The 24,311-nt window shown below is 46.2% G+C and overlaps 1 protein-coding gene across 2 annotated transcripts in view; it reads right to left on the bottom strand.

Moving 5' to 3' along the window:
- LOC309885706 (voltage-dependent N-type calcium channel subunit alpha-1B-like) overlaps positions 1 to 24,311 on the bottom strand; it is a gene marked incomplete at both ends in the record, with an annotated part of 282,028 nt that overhangs the window by 130,793 nt on the left and 126,924 nt on the right. For both annotated transcript variants that reach the window (XM_082775940.1, XM_082775939.1), the window contains 2 exons: positions 5,554 to 5,669; positions 19,943 to 20,046. In XM_082775940.1, the coding sequence (XP_082632066.1) occupies positions 5,554 to 5,669; positions 19,943 to 20,046 (220 nt within the window). The remainder of the gene's footprint in view (positions 1 to 5,553; positions 5,670 to 19,942; positions 20,047 to 24,311) is intronic.

Here is a 24,311-nt window from a genome sequence, read left to right as displayed (position 1 = left end):
ATCTCCACATTAGAAGAGATATTCAACAAAGACACAGTATCAGATCAGCAACTTCTAGCCTCCAAACAAAGGCACAGGGCCTTCGCTAGGATAGTAGAGTGAGGGGTGTCTCAGCAGAAAGATTAATTGCTGATCATTAAGTACTGACAAACCTCAGCACAATACAGGACTGGAAATAATGGCAGTCGTCTTCTACTGAAGAACTGGCCAGCAGAACAAAAAGGCAAAGCAGCAGAGAAACATGGTGCCCCTTCTCTTTGACAAGGGGAGATAGGACTTAATGTACTCTAAAGGAGAGTGTATTACAGCAAATAACTCACTTTAATCAGACTACAAAAGTTAAAAAAAAAAAAAAAAAAAAAAAAAAAAAAAAAGGAATTAACCATTGACGCTTCAAACTAGCCATCGCACTCTCACAGGGGTCTCTAATTCCTAGCAATTATTCTCTCTGGCCATCTCATGCATGTTGTTGCCATTTTTTGTGGATGCTGGTTACTTCTTCCAGCTGTGTCAAGGGCTTGTTGCTGTGTTTCTTCTACAGAAAGGTGAAGCCTGAGGTGCATAAAGCTTTGTTGTGTCAAGGAATGACATTCATGTTACAGTGAGCTGAAAGAGAGAGGTTAAATCCATTCCCAAAGCCTGCTTACTACAGGAGAAAATAAATGTTCAGAATCAGTGCTGTGTGAAAGAGATGGATTGGGAAAGAAGGAAAATGCAGAAGACCTGCAACTCGATAAGCTCTGAGCAGAAAGAATTCCAGTCTCTGAGCAGTGTTTTCAAATCGATGCATGTCCTTGTAAGGTAAGAGAAACATCTTCGAAAGAATATTTGTGGGCTTATTAACTCTTTACTCTGTGCAGAGAACTTCTAGTTCTCCCCTCTCCATTCAAAATGCAGCATGACAGCCTAACAGTTGCTATAGTTTTGAGGAGTTTAACAGGGAAAGCAGCAGTGGCAAAATCATTTGCATGGATTACATTGCTTGACTTCACCACTTTCTACCTCCTCCGAAGGGCACAATTTTGGATTGAGTTGCTACTACTTTTGCATGGAGCGAAAAGAAAAACATGAAGCAAAGAGCAACCTTATTCTGACACACAGCAGGTGGGACTAGACGGGGTTGCTGATCACCAGCAAGACTTTATTTGATACTGGTTGAGCTCAAGAAGCAGCGTTTGGTGAGTACAGTTGACTCATGCCTAGAAGAGTACCATGGTGTGAAGCATTGCTTTTTGCACCTCTGTCTGCTGGCTTTCAGCAGAGGGAAGAGTGGGTTTTTAAGTAATTTGCTAAAAGCAGATAAATGACTTCATTCTTTGAGATTAAAGTTAGGATTACTGGTCCATTTCTAAATGAGCCATAGAATTTGCTTCTAAATGTTACAGACAGTCAACACTCACAGGTTTGGCATGGCAATTACCATAAGAATTATAGCAAGAAGCTATGTAATTTAATCATTGCTTCTGGCCTGAAAGTCACACCACTGAACACCTTACTGCTTTGAAAACACTTTTGGGTTTCTAAATCACGTGTAGGACACCTGCTCACAACACCATCAAAAAGACTCCACTGAGTAACAATTTTCCATGCTTAGTCTTGGCTTCATGATAAACTTATATGGGAATTTTACATGAAATCTCCTGTTATTTCATTTGAAAAATATGTAAACTCTTCTGACTATCCCATGTCTTCATCCTTTAACATGCACACAAGAAATGGGTTTAAAACCTTCGTATCTGGTCTTTGTATGATCCTATTTCAAGGAAGTCAACCTCTAAGGAAACTGACTAGAGAGAGGGTGACTTTTTTGTTATAAGTCATGCATGTCTACATTCAACACTTCAGTACATCAGCTGTGTTACAATTTTCTCCTTTGTTCCCAACCCTTCACTAGGGAAAGCCTTTGTTAAGCACTCGATCAATTAAGGCTTCCTGTATTAAGTATAGCTCAGACAAGTAGCTACACATTAAAGATATGATTGCTTAAAACACCTTGGTATAGATTCCTCAAGCAGATACGCTGCTGACTGTATTAAACAATCCACATTTAAAACAGCCTGAGCTACCTTTGCTTCAGTTACAACCATCGCTGCACTTCTGGTGATTTATCAGTAGTGAGTTGGCACCAAAATATTTTAGCTGTGCCAAGGTACCTCCTTGAAAACTTCACAAGCACTTTTTGTTACTATTTTCTTCCTCTTTATAGCCTTATTTCACCACTGGAAAAAATTAAAAGTGCCCCTAGAAAAAAAGGAAAAATGTAGTCAGATACTTAAGGGCCAGGCTACTAAAGATTTCCATTCTTACAACACCAATGTCTATTAAGACAAGTCATTAAACCAGGCCTGGAACATGATCGAGTCAGACAGCATTTAAGAAGTACAAAACAAAGACCCACTGTTTTCTTATGGATGACTAAACAAGCTCCAATTTCAGTATAAGAAGGGGTTAATAGTAAACAACCTCCAAATTTTTTTCAGAACTACCTTTTTAATGCAACACGTACATCAAGAGATATTGTTACTCACTTCACAAATAGAGAAGGCTCTAAGAAACATTAAAGGCACTCAAAAGTGGTCAATAAATAATGAGTATAATGCTAAATTAAAATCAGTGTTGACAAATGGGAGGTAGTGTACAGATGAAGGAAAGATTTTAGTCATTCAAATACTTTCCTTGGTTTTACACCCATTACAGCCCTTGAGGTAGGAACTTGAGCACTCTTGAGAACAAGGAAATCTCCTTTCCAACTCTAGCAACTACTCAGAATATGTAAAGTGCTACAGAGCAAAACCAGATTAAGTATTATACTTAAACATTAAGTATTAAGATGCCCCTTTATGAACCAATGGAACATAGTTTTCCACTCTTCCTACCTTGCATCAAAAATAAATAAGAAATAAGTGAAATAACAAAATGCTCTGGGGTGGATACTATAAATACTAGAAGCCTAGAGAGCCTTCCATGAGAAGAGCAGAAAAAGAGCAGATTGGCTCTGCACGCTTTTGAGCAGAATAAAATAAGGTGAAACAAGGTAGAGACGCAGCAGAGAGTGAGAATTAATAAAAAGAAATACCAAGTACACTCCTGAGCTCTTCCTCCCACTGCAGCAGAAAGACATCATACTTAAAATCAAGGAAAAAACATTTTTCTTCAATCAAATCAACTATTAACATGTGGAACTCCTTGCTACAGGATTCATTGAGGTCAAGGATGCTAGAAGGATTTAAAAACAATTAGATAGTTACATGAATAATAACCAAACCCCTCCAGAGTTACATTAGAGCAGAACACCAAGAGCTTTTGCTTTGGCAAAATTTATGCAAAGAGCTTACAACATCTCACTGCCTGGGGCTGTTGCAGGCTGGATAGCCTCTGACCTCCATTCTGCTTGTTTTTCTCCAAAGCACTTTCCTTTGACCATGACCACACACACGGTCCTGGGCAAGGAAGAGTGGCACAATCCATGATTCACATGGGCATAGCTGAAATCCTGGCTTCGGAAACAGAAATGGGAAATCCCCATCGGTTGCACAGTCCCACAATTACAATGCCTGAATTCCAAACACTTGATTCTCTCTTTTGTCTAGTCTTCATAATATGTTTGTTTTGTATTTAAAGATTTAATAACATTAAGTTGATTAGTTGACTTTAATTATTGTTATTATTCAGATGCACTAAGAAGCTTTTTTTTTTTTTTTTTTAAACATTCCTATTGTATCTTCAACAGTACCTTTACAAGATATTTTTATTATTCCCTGATTCAGCTCTTTTGCATACACTTGCATGTTCTGTAAGACCTTCTGGGTCCTGTGTTATTAGACAAAATAAAAAAAGATGAGCATTTTAGAGAAATTTCACTGTATATTCATGTGCCATTTATACAGCATTAGCAACACAGAAATAGAATAGCCAGTCATTCCCAAAGGGACTTGGTGCTTGGAGCAGAGGCTGGCTGTGTATTTTATAACTTCTCCAGCTCAACTTTCAGACCTCAAGGTTCAGCTAATGACCTCCTCATAGCTTTTATTGGTACAACAGTCCCCAAAATAAAACAAAGCAACCCACATCCCTACAAGGAAATTCTCATCTTTATTTTATTAACGGAGAAACTGGGTTTTAGAGCCCAAGAAATCTCAAGAGCCTTAAAAGCAAGATGGCAGCAGAGCCAAGGCAGAATCACAGCACTCTGCTCCAGCTAACCAAAAAGCCATTAATTAATTTGATTTTGAGGTAGCAAAAAGCTGTAAACAAACGAGAAGACAAGTTCTAAATGGAAAGGAAAGCAAATGGCCCCTGTTTTCCTACAGAACCACAGAATTAAGGGGAGATAAAGAGTGGTTGCCTAATTGAGGGCACTAGCCATTGAACAGTCACAGTGAATAAAAGTCAATACAACTGGCACTCAATTGTTACTGTGCATAGTGCTCTGGGGAATAATGGGATCAAGCCACCATATAAACTGCCACTAGCTCTTTCTGTTTTACATTTCAGACCTCTTTCTCTCTGGCCAGGTTGTTAAAACTCATGTTCAGGCCACTCCTGTCTGAGGAAGCTTCTGCAGGCCTCTTCTCTGCTGGCCAGTGGCTCACAGCTGGCACCAAGGCAGAGCAGAAACAAAGGTTTGTCCCACAGCTTCAGAGCAACACAGCACCAGTCCTGCCACCAGCCAGCCAGCTGATGCCCACACCACATCACTACACAACGTCAGACCTCAGTTTCCCCATTTGTAATGGGCAGAGGTGAAGCTGACCTGCCTAGGAAGGCAGCTGAAAACCTATTTGTGAAGCCACCACTTCTTTTCTCCCCATCGTTATTCCAAAAGGCATTTTCAGTTTAAGCTTTGCAGAAATGCAAGCAAGGAAGCAAATCAGCCCCAGAAGTTTTCTCAATGCTTAATGAATTGCACTGTGGTTATGTCAATATATATTAGCTACTCTATAACACAGAAGGGTTATTGGTAATCTTTACCATCCAATAAAAAGAAAAACCTGCTATTTTTGTTAAAATAGAGATTTTAGGTCTTTCTTAAACTTGATCACTGCTTGCAATAAAGCCTAATGTTCAGTTATAATAGTTCTAAAGCACTGTTCACATGCGCCAGGGTAAGTTTCATGGAAGTGATCTTTGTAGCTCATAAAAATGACACTCCAGTGTATTTTGCCATCATAGCAAGAGAGGCTTATAAAATAGCTGTGGTGGAAAGTAAATAAAATATAAATGACTCATCTCAGGCAACAGTTTCCCCACCACAGAGACTGTGCACTGTATCGCTTTTTGTATTATATCATATTAAGACAATTGCTTTGATCTCAGCAATAAAGCAGGTTGGCCCAACTCCTTTATTTCTGCTTAACCAAACTGGGATCTTCTGCAATAACTTCAGTGTGACTGCTCAGGAACAAGCATAACAAAAATAAGAAGTGCTAGTTGGGTCCTGTCCAGGCTTTGCTGGCCAGAGATGCCAAGAACTGGTCCTGGGGTCCTTGTCCTTGCCATCACCAGGCTCTACGTGCCACGCACCTTGGTCCAACATTAGCTGTGTCTCCTTACCTGCTTTGAAGATCCACTCCAGGTATCCATTTAGCTCCCGTTCTATTTGCTGCTGCCTACGGAGTTTCAGGAAAGCTCGGCGATTTTCTACCCTCTCTCGTTCTTTGGCAAATTCACTACAGAGGGAGAAGAATAAGAAAGCACATCACATAAAGTCAGGGAAAACACACAGCCCTTCTTTTGGCGTTGAGATTGTCTTCACAAAGCCTGTGAAGTCGATAGCAGCAGGAACCACAGCACACTACACATTGCTGCCCAACAAGGTACCACTTTGATTCTACCTCAGCTCTTTCTCTGCCCCTCATCCTGCAGGAGGACTGCGAAATCCCAAATGCACACAGTTCTGTTCTGGGGCCACACAACATCCTTGCCAATGAGATCCTGATGCACTGCTGCATACACCCGTCCAGTCAGGCATTACAAATTGCTGTCCCCAATGCTAATACATCTCCTCCGTCCCTCTCCACCACCTAAATCACTATCCCCAGATAATTCCCTCTAGAAGCAGAATATTTTGTCAGAGAGGCACCAGTGGTCTTTCAGTTCAGGAAGAGATTTACGTTTCCCAGTTCACCCTCCTCAGAATTTTCCCTCTGGGGGCTTAAGCCAACTTTGACAAACACAAGTTGAACAAGAGCTGTAGGTGAGGTTGGGTACTCTGCAGGAAGGTGAAATACCCTCAACCCAGAGCATCTGGGGTAACAACGATCTTGCTATTTGATAAAATCACATGGAAAGCAAGCAAATTGTCATCAGATTATGACAAGGCTATAGAGTGTGTGGGGGTGCGGTGAATGAGAAAGGAAGCAAATAACACAGGCTGGAAAAAAAAAGATTCACCCAACCACTGCAAAAGCCTTTTCCAAGTACATCCTACAGCCTACCTTGCAATGATGCTGAGACAACAGTGCGGCCCCCACCTGCAGACACCCACACTAAGGCTTTCCCCAGGCTGACCTGTGTCACCTCTAGGAAGCTCCTGGTGCTCCACCTGAAGCTACCTCTGCAGATGTACGTCTCCTCTACCATTTGCAGGGCTCCAAAACAGCCTCTGCAGCCCCTCGCTTTGAGCACACACCAATGAGGGGTAACAGGACTGAATCCCATGACACCTTAACCTGCGTGGTCAGAAGCGTGATGAGGTTTTGTCCCTCACATACACCAGTGCCCCAGTCTTTGTCCCACTCGACATCTTAACATCGCAGACTCCTTTCTTGCAAGCCTTAGTTAACCTCGCTCTTCACTACCACCTCACTAATCACCTGCTCATTACCCATGCATGCTCCTCAGTCAGAATCTAACAAGGAGCAGGAGATGGGAAGGAGGAGGAAGTATGGGGAAAAAGGAGGTACAAGGGCCAAAGCCAGCTTTGTATTCACAGTCTCCATTTCACCCCTCCAAGCTGACAATTTGCTCAGTTTGGCAGGACTGCCTGACCCGTGGAGAAGGGGACCGCAGGAGGACTTGGCTCAGCACTGCGACACACGCAGCTACCAGCCGTGGATGTGAGCTGCCATCAGCTGAGCTGCGCTCCTGATTTTGGCAGCATGCTCCCAGTCTCCTGATTCCCCTCTCCTGTCCCCCACCTGGCAGCACAGCCCATCCTTGAAACAGAGGAAGCCGAAACACCGCTCTGCTCTGACAGCTTCTCCTCGGCATGTGTCTGCCCAGTGGCTCGGGAGCCTGCACGTGTCAGCTGGGCTGCCCATTTCCTCCCTCTTCCTTTTTAACGTGCTCGTTTCTGATTCAGCACCTGCTGGTTGGGGCCACAGACCTCCTCTCCTTTTTCATTTCTCTCTGGATGGGGAAAAATGGGATCGGACAACGCGAGGTGACAACACGCATTTAACCTGCCGGGAACAGAGGGGTGGGGGATGATTTCCTGCACTGCTGGCGTGTGTCACCGTGCATTTCCAGAGCGGGGCCGTGCCGGGGGGCAGCAGGAGGCGATACCCAGCGGGGAGCCTGGCCGAGGGCCACAGCGGGCAGGAAGGGCAGCGGGTGAGCTGTGGCACCGCTCCCGCGCCCCTCAGGAGCAGGGGAGGGAGAGCTTTGCTGCAAAGCCTTTCATCCTCTGCCAGCTCCTAGCTGGCCTAGGGACAGTGAAAGCTAACTAGGTCCTGTCTCTTTATTCTCAACTTTAAACTTGTAAGAAAATGAGGTAGAAACCATGCTAAGTTGCAAGCCTCCAGTAGTTTCTGCGCAGTCATGCACTCATTTTGCAAGGAAACATTGCTGAGCCTGAAGCTACCTGCGCCCACCAGAAGCTGCAGGGAGGCACAGCCCTGTGCCAGAGCCAACCAAAGCAACACCTCGTGGCCTAACAGCCCCAGTCCAGGCCTCCTGCTCCCTGCAGCTGGTTTGTCCTGCCAGAGAAGCTGGGAAGGCAGCTTTCAGGAGATGACCCAGGTACCGTGGGTCTCTGCTCACTGACTGTCGTCTGAGCGCAGCAGGCTAGGGACTGGAGTGCCCTGATGGGTACTCTTCTTAGGGGAAGAAAGCATTGCTCACTCTCTCAGCTCTCCCCAATTAAGCTGGAGTTTTAGAAAAGGTTTCCATGTGAAATGCATTAATATAAGCATGCTTCTCTCTCCTCCACTACGTTTATCATCATTCAAGAACTGAAATATTCCCCATTTGCAGTAACTGGAAAACTCTCAGAATTCCTGCATGAGAGCTTTTCAGAAAAATTTCAGACCATTTTCAAAGACAAATAGAAAAATTCTATCAAAATGTTGTGTTATATCTAGAAATACTTGAGCTGAAGTTTTCCTGACAGTTCTAAAAGAAATCAGGGAAAACCCCATAGGAATGTTTGGCAGCAGTAAATAAGTTTCCTGTTTTATCCAGAATAATTGCTATTTATGCTACTGACTTGCAAAAATCTCCTAAACCTTCTGGGAAACTTAGGCAGGAAATATGCTGCCTCCTGACCAGCTTTTCCTTTAGGACTTTCTTCACAGCTGGTCCTCCATACTTTGGCCAATTTTGTATGGCAGAATACTGAATAACGCTCCTCTGTTGTTGCCCTCCATCAATCACTTTTTCCCCAAAAAAGCCCCGCAAATGCTCCTCTTCCAACACTGCCTGGGGTGAGGCATTAGGAGGAGGAAAGCTGGAAGGGTTGGTACTCCTACACACAGCACAGCATCGGGAGACACTGCTTTGGAGGAAGACAAGCTCTGCCTTGGTAGATGACTACAGCATATTTTAGTTACAACATGACAGTTGTGAATAACTGATCCTACAGAGACAAGAGGAACAGACATCAACGGAAGGGCATTCATCATAGAAACCATACGCCACACCAGTCAGGCTCAATGTGTCACTTTTTTTTTTTTTCCTCCTCAAGAGTGCTTAGTGCTTAAAGTCATGAGGAAAATGGATGATTGTCTCTTATCACATTAGGGGGAGGAAGAGTAAAATATATCATGGTGTAAATACGCACTGGAATGGCCACTTCAGAGAAACTCACGAGACTCCCCAACCATGAGAGAGGCAAGGTCAATTCATGAGTAACCATCAGGGGCCATAGAAGATTATAATCCAATGACATTCTTACAAATACTTTACCTATGTTGGTCTTAAGTGGGAAAAAAAAAAAAAAAAAAGTCAGACCAATCAAAAAGGAAAACAAACAAAAGCCCTAATCTCCATTCTCCAAGTCTCTGATCAATTTTTCTATGTAAGAGAAAAGAGCAGAGATGGAGCACCATGTAACATGCCTCCTGGTCTTGGGTTTCGTGGTGCACACCCAGGCTTGCTGCAAGACTAATCACACCATTCAAACCTCTGCGATTCAGGTTTTCCCAGTAGAAAGCAGACACAAGTGCTTCCCACTCAAAGGAAAGAGGCAAAGAGAGATGATACAGCATTACTGTCATTGCTACCACTAATAGTGGTGGTGATTAGCAATTCATGATAATGACATAGGTAATTAGCTCCTCATTCAGAACAGTACCACTGAGCTACACATGATCTCATGAAAACTCAGATCTTATAATGGGAGAACAGCCTCCTACTGAATCTAAAGCACAGTTCAGAGCAAGCAAAAACAGCACAGATCTCAGAAGGGCCTCACTAAGGACTCCCAGAAAGGAATTGAAAAGGACTTCAAAATTTTATGTCTAAAACAAAAATCAGTTTAAGGATTGGTATCATCTCTAGCCCAAGTATTTCAAAGAAATGAGTAAGGCTGAACCTGGATGGCATTGAGGGACATAGTCCTGCCTGGAAAAATGCAGCCCCCAAGAGCCAAAAGGAGACAGATAAATTTAAGTGGGTGAACTGCTAGCTAAGGAACTAGCCAGGCCTACAGATGTTTGACTGCCTGAATTACTCACAGGCCAAAATGAATTCTCCTGATGGAGGAACAAAACTGGCCAAGACAGGAGGCTTAATTTGTGAGCTTTGTTGCTCGAACATGGAGCAGTGCCCAAGTAGAGACTTGATATTTGACAGCAGCCTGTTAAACAGCCCACATCACTTGGGAGCAGTGAGGGACAGGCTGGGGGTAGCTGATGGAATACACCAACTCCTCTGGCTGCCTGACGTGCAAGCTGGAGGAGCATCACTGCAGGAAGCACGTGCCAGAGGATCAGCAGTGGCACAAACTCACACGTTTCGGGGGCTGCTTGGATGAGGTGAAGCAATAAAAATTCCTCTTTCAGTTCATCCCATTTAAAGCCAGCAAGGAAGGAACCTCAAAAAACGATTCAGTGCCAATTACCTGGCTATATTTCTGCAGACCTTCAGAAAGAACAACAGTGAACTACGAATATCCATAAGATGCTACAAGTGGAACCAGGAGATAAGAACATGCACTGGTAGGACTCCAACATACAAACATGCTGGGTGATAAAACAGGTAAAATAGACATGATACTACCTGCATTTTGATAGTAAAGCCAGGTCTCTTGTGCTCCTGGCAAGATGCAACTGCTTGCTGAGGGGCTGTACATTACTTATCAGACCTTCTGAGTACCCTAGGGTGAGTTAGTGCACAGGGACCATGCACATCTCCAGGCATCCTGAGAGCATCCACATGCAGGCAGAAACACTTAATTGGATTTAAGAGTGGAAGTCCATTTCCTAACATTTATTTTGGTTAACCGTCTGTGGGAAAGAACTAGAAAAAGATCCTTCTTTTTTGTTTTGTTTTCTTTCTTTCTCAGGTCCCTGTGATGAAGAGCTTTGCCACCTCATCCTAATTCAGCCAAATCCTTGCTGCTTGGGTGACGCCAGTTTTGATAGCATGGTGGGGGGCAGATTCCTGCTGAGCCCTCCTTGTACTCCTGCCATCTTACAGCTCTTACAAGGCTTACGTGACTGAGTTTGCAGCCACAAACACACAGTCCTGCAAAGACCCCTGCAGCTTGCTTCGGCAGGGTCTGATCTGGTTAATACGCCTAACATTTCATTCACTAACCGCATCAGCATCCAAGTGTTCATAGAAAAGCAGATTCTTGCTGCAGGGAAAGAATTTGTTCTGCAGGTTCATATCTCTGTCTTTTGTCTTCCTGAAGAACAGCAAATCCTTCAGAAGGAGAAGCGTGTGCTGGATGCAACAAAAAAAAGCCCAACACCTTTATGACTGTAACTGTTTATACAACAAAGGACACAAAGCCTTGGCGGTGCTAAACATTTATCTTACCTTGTGCAAACCTGTACTTTGAGAGGCAAAGGCAGAGAGCGAGTCCTGGAAGAAAGAGAGCCCACAGAGAACCAGCAGCAGCAAGATGGATAAGCAGCAGCAAGACGAAAAGAAAAGCAGCTGCTGGGGGTCCTGGATGAAGATGCAGGAAGAGTCTGGGGACCTGCTGAGCATCCCCATACCCCTCCTGAGGGTGCTGTGGTGACTCAGACCAGCACAGAGAGAGGTGGGCAGGATGGCCAGGAAGGAGTGAGGGTGTCCGAGCAGGGCAGCAGACCCCATCTTCCCCTGATTCCTGAAGCATTTTGCTTCAGCAGGGTGCACTGTCACTAGGGAACCAACATTGACTGCAGCACCAGAGACCCTTTGAAATCTCTCTGAGATTAAATAACCGAGCAGAGGCCCAGCACAGTCCCAGCACGACTCCAGGAGCCTGAAAAGGGCTGGTGGGGAGGCAGCGGCAGGGGAGCAGGAGTCCTGCAGGGGGCCGGCAGCCTCCACCTGGCCCCCTCAGAGGCCCCAGCCTTTGGTGTTTCTCAAAGGAGCTTCACCAGGAGAGGACCAAAGGCAGCCACAGCAGGGACCGAGTTATTCATGGCAGCAAAGAGGAGGCAAGAAGCAAGGGGAAGGGATGGGGAGAAGAGAGCGATGTATTCCCTTCAGGGCATTAATCAGTGTGGATGCCTGTAGAGGTGGAAGGCTGAACGGGTAGAATCCAATTTGGCTTAGGAAAGAAAAAGATGAAAACCAATACATCCAGCAGCAAAAAAAAAAAATAATAAAATCCAGAGCCAATCTATCCTGGCAGAGAGATACAGGAGGCATCAAGGTTGAGAGAGAGCTGGGCATGACAGCGCAGCAAGAATTACAGAGTTTGCAGCACTCTGGGGAGCAAGACAAGAAGTGCAATTTCCAGCAGCCTGCATGTGAGGGGTCATGGCCTGGGGCTGGGAACCCACAAAGCCAGCAGCATGTGGCTCAGAGCTGTGCATAGCTGACACCTTGGAGGGCTGCAAACAAAATGGGAGGAGACCAGCAAGGAGCCTGGTTCTTTACCATAGCATCAGACATCTTCACCAAAATCAGCCACGAGAAGACTCCAGGATTAACCAGGGTGTGGTTATCCTCATGCACAGGCAAAAACTTCAAGTGCAGAGAAACCCGCAAGCAAAACTTAAAATAATTTGATGCCTCTGCCTTACTGATTTGTAACCATGAACATAAATGCATGTAGATTATTAACCCAGGGGTCTTAAATACCTCTAAAGCTCGGGCCCAGGTCACCACGGAGCACAAAGTGTATTGATTAGAAAGCTTGTCTGAAACAAGAAGGGAAAAAGCATAGAAATGCACTTAGTTTGGGCAAGAAGAAAACCTGAGGGAGGTGGAAGAAAGCTCCTCCCAGGGGTGCAAAGGGATCACACAGGAAAAGTGCTGGAACGAGATGAAACTAAGAAGGCAATTCACCTGGAAAGCCATCAATAGGAATTTCTTCATGCTGGTGACTTTTGCTACCTCTAAGATTCTATTTTCTTGTCCAAAAAAAAGTGCTTTGCTGCAAAGTCTGAGTTTTGAACCTTAGTATTAAACAAGGAAGCCCAGAGGAGGACTGGGATTCCTTAGTGCTGAAGATGACAAAGTTCTGTGGCTCCTCACCTGCCCCAGGTTGTCCCATCAGCTGTATGAAATCCCAAATACACCCACTGTTATCTGTCTCACCAGCAGCTCCAGCCAACCAAGATGACCCTAGGCATGGTCCAAGGGGTCATGCCCATCTGCCCGAGCCCGAGCCCAGACATACAGACCCAGCTGGCTGAGCAGCTTCACCCATCCCAATGTCCACCATGTAGGAGTAAGGACCAATTCCATCAATCCTGCACAGCCAGAGCTGCTGCTGCTTCCTCCTCATTGCTCTTAAGAGTGGAAAAAAGAATTTCTCCTCAACCAGCCGATAAAGGATGAAAGTACCACTGTGGGATTGATCACTCGGCACCAAGCCGGGCTTCACAGTCACTTTTATCACTGAACATAGCAGGAAGATGCTTCAAACGCAAGCTAGATATGGGATACGTCGTGTATTTCTAGAAAGAGAGTGAAGAGGTGAAGCCTTCAATGCATCTTTCTTCCTTTTGTCTTTACATCCAGCTTGTGATAATTTCACTTTGATTCCATCTAATCTGATATGAACTGCTGCAAGTTCCCCAGCTGGGCAAAGCTGGTCCCAGTGAGGGAATGGGACTGGGCAGAGGAACATCATTTGTCTCATAGCACTGATTGCCCAGTTCAGCTCAGTGCATGTGCTGGATAAACCTCTGGCTCTGTTCTTCAAGCCTCCACCCCAGAGTCAAAGCAGAATGCCCAGGCAATTTAAATTTCAGTCTCCTATGCATCATTCCTATCTTGCAGGCTTTAATTTCCATTGCAGCTTAACAGAAGGTCAAATAAATGTAGTCCATCCCTCCTGTACAAAATCAAAACAAAAAGAGCAAGGGATCTACACTTGGTAAGACATTTAGCTTGTTGAGAGGAAGCTCACATGAAAAGTCATTGCTCCTGCAAGAAACACATGTGCTTCTCCCAGATTTGAGTGCAATGGTGGATTTATTAAAAAGGGTGAAGAGCTAGGAACAACGGGAAAGAGAATATTCCTTTTGTTGTGTCTTTCCCCTTGTTTTTAAGCACAGGTTGAGGAAAGACTAAAAACAATGAGGACGCAGAGTTTCATATCTTTTCATGATGCAGCTCTTCTAATGCAAATAATTAACAGCAGCCAAAGTCAGATCACAGCAGGTAACAGCGAACTTGGAACTAATTTTCAGGGAAAATGAATGATTGCCTCTGTAATGAGGGAGAAGGAGGACAGAAGAACGCTTTGCCATTATGACAAATTAATCAGCCTAATTCTTCTCCAGTCTCTGCATGTCTTGCAGGCAGAAGTTTTATGATCCCAATCTGGCAAAAATCCTTAGGCTGGGAAAACATGTCATGAAACTCAGCAGAGCAAGTCACCAAGACAGCCGGGTCGGTGAGGTCCTAACGGGGCCATGCTTACCCCTAGCAAGCTGCTCGAACAGCCCCAAGGTCTCAGTGACCCAAGGCACCACAGTCAGCAGTGGAAACAGATATCCCCTGGGGAGACCAGAGGACAAGGCAGGGAGTGTTTAATGTGGCCACAGAGCATCACCCCACAATGCAGACTGCTCAGAACAGCGTGCTGCAGTGAGGAGTGAAAGCACCGTTTACCCTAACCCTCAATTCACCTGCAAGGTGCCAGCACTGCCCGTGGCTGTGTCCCTTGCCAGGCTCCTGCTGTTCCAAAGATGCTACACCCACAGAAAACGTCTCCCTGTGGCTCCTACACCAGGTGGTCTCAGACAACAAGAGGCAGGCATTGCACAGCTCGGGCAGAGCAGCTCTGGGCAGCATTACAGAAATACTTGCACAGGGAAGATGCAAACTGGCCATCACAGTGCCTCTTCCCACTTGGTTATTGCAGCCAGATGAGTAAACCTCAGGAAAGATAATTACTCTTCATTGGCTGGTCTGGAGATCCCTCAGGCTTCACCATAAGTATTTGAGGACGTGACACACAGCATTTTTCACACTCGAGACGCACAGACCCAGGGCTCAGATGCATCATCCACAGTGTGCTGCCCTCTCTGGCCATGCTCTGGCTGTCTCGCCACCCTCACCCCTCCTCACCACTGCGTGAAATGGTGCCAGAAAGCACTTAGCCTTGAAATAAGTCAAATCATCTTCCTCGCAGCAGCCCGTGATCATGTTTATCCTCTTTGCATCGTGTAACCCAAAGCATCCGAACAGTCACAAGTGTATTGTACAGGACCATCCAGCTCATTACCAGGCAAAATTAATGCCCAGTTCAACACCCAGACAGTATGAAACTCTATAATCCCACCAGCCCACAGAAGAAAAATGCTAGCTGGGCTGAGAGGGGAGCAGCATCAGGATGAGAAACACAGCATCGAAAATCACTGCTAAGGAGGGACAGCGGGAAGCTAAATGTGCTGATGGAGATGGGGCCCCATGTCCTGGTGGCAAGAGCTGCAGAGCAGGATGGCAGAGGGCTGCAGCCTGCTAGCAAGAAATCACTCCAAAGGCATAAAAATAAATGAGCATTGGTCAGGATATCTCCACTGCATGGGGGATTTTCTTCTCTCCTCTCTGGAAACTGCAGAACCATGCACAGAGTTCAATAAAAAATTTATGAGGATCATCACTGGGCATTTTCTGGTTAGAATCAAAGCCCAGTCCCATGGCACGCTCTGCAGCAAACAACCCTGCATTCAGGCAAAAGCAAAAGGTGTCTGGGGTCAACCCTTCTTGGCATGACTTGGAGCCAGAATGTTCCCATGGTGCCACCAGTGACAGTCAATCCCTTTTTCTTATAGAAAGTTTGTATTCCCCATGATGGATGCCTTTATTGCTGCCTAAATCACAAAGAGTCTACAAAGAATCTGGTAACTAAGCATAATCACTCGCCTCATTTGATGGAAAAAGGTGGCTCAAGAGTAAGAACTTAAGGATACAAATACCTAAACATTTTTACCTAGTGCTGCTGTTTCACACTGCTCTGGAAACCTTACAAAATACTGCCACAGGTTCTTGGAAATCAGGTACCCCAACGTCCTGGGATGAGGTCAGCATTGCTAGACCAGCTTTTCATGATTAAAACAGAGAAACAAAAACAAAGCCAAGTGCAGCTCTCCAACATGAGCAAGACATGTCTCATTTGTCTGTCTTCAAGTGGCAGACCACTATAGCTCCAATAAAGATGCAAATGAGCCTACCAAATGTCTTAATGTTACCAAAAGAGAGAGAAATCTCTCCTCCTGCTTCTGCTCTCCTGGCCCCACACAGCCCCGACCTTTTCTTGAATCAGCCATGGCACTCATCAAATGCTCCTCCAGAAAAATTAACCTGTTTATTCCTGCTCCCCTGATGATCTACAGGGCTGATGAGTTTAATCAGTTCACAGAGAGATCAAACAGGCATCAGAGAGGGAAAACAGAGAGCAGAGGGAATACAAAGAGAGAAGCAGAGAGGAGAGTCCCAGACGTGGAACACAAACCTGCATTACCCCTGCCACACAGCAAGCTGGATGCTGTGCTTCTGCCGCTGAGCCCCACACCTTTTGTGAGCAAAGGCTGTAGGATTGTAGGAGCTGTTGGAAGTGCAGCTCACTTGTATATGTGTGTACCCACCGCACCTCACCGGGAAAACTAAATCTGACCGTATCCATAGTTTGACAACAGCAGAGTCTGCCATTGCCCATGATGTGCAGCCTGGCAGGGGGGAAACTGCCACCAACTTCCCCAGGCAGAGCCCCTTCTTTAGCCATGCGTAGGCAGGCTGACACACCAGCCACTTCAACTCATATCTGTAGTAAATATACAGGAGAACGCAGCAATCCTACTGCACTGTTGGATAAACCATGTTCCCAGGTACTGCACAACCCACGTCCTAGGACCACTGTGTGGTCTACATCTACTACATCTCCATCAGGTAACTTCATCTCAGTACTTGGTGGCACAAGGAGAGCAGAGCTCTGCTGGCAATCTGGCCCACAGTGCTCATGTCAGGGAAGGGAAAGGAACAGAAGGCAGAGAGCACCATTTCGGGAGGGTATTTAAATATTAACTGATGACAAGAGCACTGGCAGTGCTTTGATCAGCATGCTAGAGGAGGACACGCTGTACAGCAGGAAGAGTCTCATTTAGTCTGGATGACAGAGTCAACATGCTTTTAATTACATCCTTAGCCATGCGCTTGGAGGATTATGTCATATCAACTGTGGCCCAAGATTTGGGGTTATTTTTATACACCAAGTTTTTACCAGCATATACGTATTTCCACATCTCCCTGCCACTTTTCTGTCTTCACTTTTATTATAATTCCAGAAGCAGCAGCAGCAGAGGAGACAGGTTGTTTGCTCTTTATTTTGAAACAGGTAGCATCTCTTCTGTAGCATTTGTATTGCAAATGCTGCCATATTTTCCTAGCAGAGGAGACTCAGGATCCTAACCAGATCAATCTACCTCCACTGCTCAAACAGATAAACATGAAAGCTAAACCCACCTTATGAGGCAGCTGCCCAGTGTTGACACAGGTTCACAAATAACTACAGAAAGGCAGAAAATTCCATTAGGAGTTATGGAAAAACTCTGTATAATCTAATATCAGTGGGAAGCTCAATAACTTTGTTGTCATTTCAGATTATTTATATTGCCATAATCAGTGATAGTGTCTGCATACCTACTTCAGAAATCTCTGCCTTCCTTATTGTCCACTGAGGAGCACAAATACGTGAGAGAAAATAGTTCAAAACAAACAGCAATGAAAAACACTCAGGTAAAAGACTTTTCTGTGGCTTCCCAAAGCACAGGCTGGCACACTGAAGCTTAACTAATATTCGTGATGAATATGGCAGAATATTGGAAAATAAAACACAACCTTCCCAACAGGATTTTTGTGGAAAAGGGCTGTAACAAAGACCATGCACAAGCCTAGGAAACCAGTGATCTAATCTCAGCTTGCCACTGTGCCTGGGGACATTATGTCCCCTCTTTCTACTCTACTCTACTGTTCCCTCTCTAATGTGTGGAGAGGGAAGGTGGCAGAACATTGTGCCACCCTCAGGAGAATAAAGGCTGCAAGGTGCTTAGATCACGAAGATAAAAAGCAGGTGAGTGAATGCTGAGATAACCCTGTTCATGGGTTCTTTGTAGAACCCCTAACCCTAAATTAATTTTGTTTTATAGAGAATAGAAGGTGGGATATTGCTGAGGATCCTCCACTGCAGGAGCCACGAGAAGGCAGTCACTGGAATGCAGATTGCATTACGTCCACATACACTTATCAGTGACCCCTCCTCTGTAGTTCTTTCAGTGGTCAAAATCCCCATGCACAGAGACTCATGCAAAGAATGTCCTCCAGCAAAACCACTATTTTTCTGAAGTGCTATCTGGGACTTTCTGTTAGAGAATATAATGACAACAGTCTCTGCCTTCAGAGGGTCTTTTTGTCTTTGTGGTGTCTTTCCATCACCAGACTGTTCACATATACCCAGGTTCCTACATTGCTCAATAGCTGCAAGCCCACCAGGAGCCTGCTGAGCAATGTGGTCAACACCTGTGCTACGATGTTTATTTTCTTCAGCCTCTCCCCAGGAACTCTTCCAGCCAAGGAAATCAAACCACCATATAGAGTAGAATTTAAAAGCTTCCCTCTGTGAAGAAAATATTATAATCCTTCCCACTTACAAAGGGAAAGTTGACATACAAAGCTGCCTTCTCGTTTTGTTTTCAACAGAAGATACACATTTATATAATATTCATAGCTTGCCCCAAGCAATGAGAGGCTTTCAGGGGAGCCAGGCTGAGGTCCTCATCTTTCAGTCACCAAATACGTGTAAATCCATCACAAAGGAACAGGAGCCTGCAGGCTGTTGAGCTTCATTTTAGATCACAAGCATCATTTCAGCCAATGTGGGCTGACCCCGCTGCGCAACGACGAAGATGAACTACCTAACGAACCACACGTGGTCCTGCCTCTGGTGCTCGTTTGAAATTGTATGTCAAACAAGCATGGTCACAAAGCTTCCCATTCCAAGCATCTGGTTATGGTGGGATGTCTGAGGAATGGCTTTGATTCAATGGCTTGCATTGGTTATTGATCGTGGGCATTATTCCTGGCCCAGCAAAGTGCAGCACCTGGCCTTCTCCATGGGCTCTCTTGTGATAGCCCATCTCCCTGTCTTCAAACACAACTGCACTTCTGCTTCCTGCTCCTTACCCCAGCTCATGCTCTGAGGAGGAGGATCCCAAACAAAATAACAACACTGAGCATGAATCTCATCTTTGGAAAACACTTTTCTTTCTCTAGTAACTTAAAGAGCGAGCGTGCAACACTGGAAGGCATTTACCAGTCAACAACATTAACTCTTTTCTCTCTTCCCCAGCTGCCAAGAGCCAGAAATAAATCTAGATTTTTATAGATCCGTATAATTGAGATCACCTGGATGGGCAAGGAAGAAATTGTGTGCAAAATGAGGTGCCAAAGTCTAAGAGCTCACAAACCATTAAGATGAGTCAGATTGTTAAATGTAGATCAAATTTCCACAGACGCTGGGGGCGTTCCAGCTAGGCTTCAAACTTGGCAGCTCCATCTCTACAATGGCCCAAACCCAGAACTCATATCCAGCAAACACTGAATCCTTGGCTGACCCCCGGGCTTTGAACATCAAGAGACCGGTACGTCCCCAAACTCCAGACATTGGCTTCAACGGCTAGAGATTTAAAAATAAATAAATAAATGAAGCCGAGATCTTTTAATTGCCTTTTTTCGGAGCGTCAAATTTCCCCATGCTGCACAGCTAGACCAAATCCATTATGAGCACTTTGATTTTTAAGGCAACACAAGAGTAAGTGGTGGCTCTACAGGCCGGAGCCAATATAATTAGAGAAATTTGCTTACCTTCTGTCTGGATTCATATCATCTCAATTTAGTCTATCCCATGCCCTATAGCTCTGCATTCTTATAAGAATAGCCCACAGCAAGGGAAGGACAGGATAGAAAACATGAAGAGGGGTGATGTACAGTGCAATGTATCACTTCGGCTTCTCTTTGTCACCTCCATCCTCTCCACAGAGCTAAAACCCACAAACACGCCTTCCCTTCTCACGTCCAGGTGGAGACAAGCAAGTCATTGGTGTCTTACCCTGACAGGACGCCCAGCACCAAGTTGAGCATGAAGAAAGAGCCAATGATGATGAGAGGGATGAAGTAAAGCCAGTTCCAGGTATTTCCTGCAGCATCATTTGTCTGGAAACCAAGAGAAGGGGAGAGAGAAAAACAAATATTAATCAGGCTCAGGAGCACCACAGCATAACGTGCAGGGCAGAGGGCACTGCTGATTCCCCTCAGATTTCCTTGGGGCCATCTACCACCAATGTACTGGTCAGTTATGATGTAAATTTGGTAAGATTTAACCACCAGCAAAAGACCTAACAAACCAAGCTGACTGTCCCACCACCCACCCCACAATTCGTCATCAGCTCCAGCACAAAGACTCATCTCTAATTCCAGGGGGGGGGACAAAATATGACTTCAAATGACCCACCTCTGTGTAGGCCTTTTGCACCAGCCTCCTCCCTCCCTCCCCCGAGCTGTGAGCTGCCATGTGCTGAGCATCAGTGCCGTATTTACATCCGAACTGAGGCACACAAGGACGGGAGGGAACCACAGCCTTCCCCTAATCCGGGCTGCGTGGCGCCGTGCCCAGAATCTGTGCACGCACACGGCGCAGGAGAAGACAAGAAGTCTGCAAGAAACCGAGGCGTCCTCAGAGCGGCTGCAATCCCACATCTGCTTGCTCAGCACTTAGGAATTCTGTCATCAAAACCCCATCTGAGGCTCCCTGAGTAAGCAGCAGCCTAGATTAAGGGGAGGGAAGGGTGTTTTAGTTTATGACAAAGTTTCTGCATTCATCAACCACAAGGGAGCTCTTTAAGGAACTGCTGAAAAGTAAAATGCCACATGGCCATTTACCGGAGCCAAGAGAAAAAATGCAGATTCTTTTCTTGCGAGTGAAGAATGCAGCAACTTGAGAATCTGACGTCAGGTGTAAGGGAGGGGGAAGGGGAAGAGAAAAGACCCGAAGACATTCCTGCTCTCCTCCCTCCGCCTGCAGCGGGTAGAGAATAACACGGGCCCAGAGCTGACAGTCCTGAGATGGTGGAGCCCACAGAGAAGCTCTCACAAACATCACCTTGCAGAAAATGCAATCATTCTATCTGATGTCGGTGCCTTTTCTTTGTTATCCATGGTGCTTTTTAGCCACTATCCCCTATCATATTTGCAAGTGAACTTCTGCTGACCAAAAGAGCCACTGAAAGAGGAACGGCTTATTCCAGCCGGGTGTGCTCAATGCCATCTCAAAGTGTCTCTGCACAAGCCACCTGTGACCTGGGTGACCGATGTCACAGCACTTTCTGCAGGTAATAGCACTTAGGACACCGATGCAAGCCAATACCTTCCGAGTTGTTTTTAATATGGTACATATCTGCACAAATCCTTCCTGGGGAACCTTCTCCAGATCACACGAACGACAAGCAGTTCTCCAAATAGCTACAATCTTCAGAAATATCCGTGTCAGTTGATCAGTGACTCACCGGGAGGAACAGGGACTAACTAACCCAGCCACCTACCATCCCTCCGAAAGGGACGCGTGTGACACCACCGTGTGACAGACAAATGAATTTGAAGAGAAAACAGGCTGGGAAAATGAGAGCAGAAGGACAGGAAAACTCTGTCCCATCCGTTATCTCATTTTAGGGATTTTAATATGCCTTTACCAACACTTGCCATCGCACCCCAGCACCGATTCTCATTCTGGTGACCAAGGTGGCAGCGCTCTTGCTAGCGGCTGGAGCAAACGCTCCCAATTCAGCGAGGCTGGGAACTGCCATCAGCCAGGCAAGGGGGGCTGGAAAACCCAAAAGGAAGAGCTGGAGGAAGGGAACAGATGGGAGAAGGGAAACCACATAAACATGCAAAGAGAGTGCAGTAGGTTCACTGCTGCCAAATGATCGTTTATCATTTATTTATTCATTTGAAGCCCAAACTTGGCGACAGATCCACAATTCCATGCCACGATCAAAGCCCTTAAAATGAAATGTGCTGAAATACGACTAATTAACCGCCCTCCTCTGAGTGCTTGCTAGACTGCCTTATGCTCAGGGCAGGGCAGGGCCTTGCTCTGCTGGTCCTGTCTCACACAGGGACCCAGGACAAGCCAGAAGACAAAGCACTGGGCACAAAGGTGAGCAGAAAACCCATCCCGAGAAAGCAGAGCCTTTATGGACATGCAGCATCTTTCCCAGTGCTCCCAAACACACTTGAACCCAAGCAGAGTTTGCAGCAGCTGCTCTGCCATGGTGAGGTGCTTTCATGAATCAAAGCTGGGAGCTGCCAGGAAAACCAAACTCTTCTCCTCCAGGAAAAGTCCTGCAGGCCCTTCCCCGTGCAGAGCAACCCGGGCTCAGGCTAGGACCCAGCTCAAGGCTTGCTCATTAAGCAGGATGAGCCGAGAGATCAAATCAATTTTTATGTTCCAGCTGAAATACTTCACCGGAGTAATGCCTGGCTGACTGTCAGTGCCATTTGATCCTAGCCACAGGTCTAAGCCACCAGGGAAGAAGCAGAAACAAAACACTTCTAATGATGCACCAGATTTACATGGGGAAACAGCAGGGCTCACAGGAGAGCTCCCTCACTGCTCACCTGCTGATAGCAGCCACAGGGTTCTTCACAAGCACCACCTCAGCAGTGCCCAAAGCGAGCTGAAGGCTTGCTCCAGGAGCACCCTGGGCACAGGCTCCGAGCAGTTTGTGTCCATTAAACTTGGCAACATCAGACTCCCACGGGACACAGGCTGCATAGGGGGAAACTGAGGCACAGGAAGTCTCAGAGACAATTTAGGGTCACGGTGAAAGTCAAGACCCAGAGGTCTGTTTGTTCTGCATCCAAAGCCCATAAAAACTGTCCATCCACTGCAGTGCTCTTCCCAACAAGCCCAGCTGCACCACGCAGCAGGATGGCCCAGGGCACAGCAGGATGCCCCAGGACACAGCAGGATGCCCCAGGACACAGCAGGATGCCCCAGGACAACCTTGGCTTTAGCCTCCTGGGGGCTCTCTCCTCTCCTTCACGCAGCACCGAGCACTCCGACAACATCCCTGAGCAGCAACACTATGGCTGGCTATCTGTGCAGATAAACGGGTGAATACTGTCACCTGTAACAAATGCAGAAGCTAAAAGGTTTCTGTCACACAAGGAGATTAATGCCCTGAGCTCCCAATAAAGCCAAAGGAAACAGAGTGTGCTCCAGCAAAGCACGAGGAGCCCCGTGCAGCCTGTCCAACAGCAGAGGAAGGCCGGTGCTAAAGCTCGCTTTGTCTCCCAGACACAGAGAGCAGTTCAGCCACTGCTTCATTATGCTAACAAGATGGCAGCTGCATCTAATTATTAATTCATTTAAAGGTATGTTTTGAAGCAACCAACTTGAAAGCAGCCTACTGCTGCTTGCAATGTGCTGCAGAGAGCAGAAATGTTTGTGTGTTACCTTTTGGCTTCCTGTCTGCAGCCCTGGCCATGACCCCGTCTCTGGGACAGGCAGGGAGGCAAAACCCTGTGTTTGGCTGCCCTGAAGGGGTTTTTAATGTTGCTGGAGCTTCTTGCTGCTGCAGCAACTCTGTCCCAGCCAGCCCCAGCCCATCACCACCGTAGGATGGGACTTCTCCAGCCAGCACAGGTCAGCAAAGCCCTCCCTGCTCAGCCATCCTGGTAGCGCACCACCAGCTCTCCAGGGACCCTTCCTAAATCCAGCTCTCTGCTCCCTGTGGCTGGGGCATCACCAGGGCCCTCACAGCCCATCAGCCTTGCAGCCTAATCCAGACTCCGTGGGGGGCTGATCAGAGGGAGCAGATGTGCTCGGGCAGGGGAAGCAGCATGTAAACACTGCAGAGCTTCCTTGCCAGCACGGCTCCCACCAGAAGTGGGAAAACACGACAGCCTCTGTAGAAAGGGACCCACAGCCCCAAGGAAAGCAAGTCTGTGTGGTTCCTACCAGGGTTGCTTAATCACTGTTTGCATCAGTGATGAGCTCCTGGTTCTGGAATCCCAAAACGATGAACGTGCATTAAGTGAAATTTGGTTTACACGCAGCCTTGTGAACAGGCAAGTTACTGCGGGTGGCAAACCTGAGGTTTCGGAAGATTTACAGACTGAAAATTAGAGCAACTCAAACAAAGAATAATCCCCCAAATCCTATCCCCCTCTTTTCTCTAAGCAGACAGCACAGCTGCCCACACGTTCCCACACTCCTCCAGCTTCTACAACAGAACCTAAATCCGTATTTCACGTGGGAGGCGGATGGGGGATTCCCACACAGCCAGGCTTTTGTGCCACCTCCCAGCAGCCAGCAAATCGAACACTAAAGCCCAGGGGTGAACCTGAGTCCCAAGGGATCTGCAATCTGGAGCTGACAGCTCCTTGGAGCTGGTGTGAGCAGAAGACCTGCCACCGCT

The sequence above is a fragment of the Aythya marila genome (genome assembly GCF_965140915.1).
Source record: "Aythya marila genome assembly, chromosome: 19".
NCBI classification, from domain to species: Eukaryota; Metazoa; Chordata; class Aves; order Anseriformes; family Anatidae; genus Aythya; species Aythya marila.
Note: the sequence above shows the minus strand (reverse complement) of the source record. Positions and strands in the feature narration are given on the sequence as shown.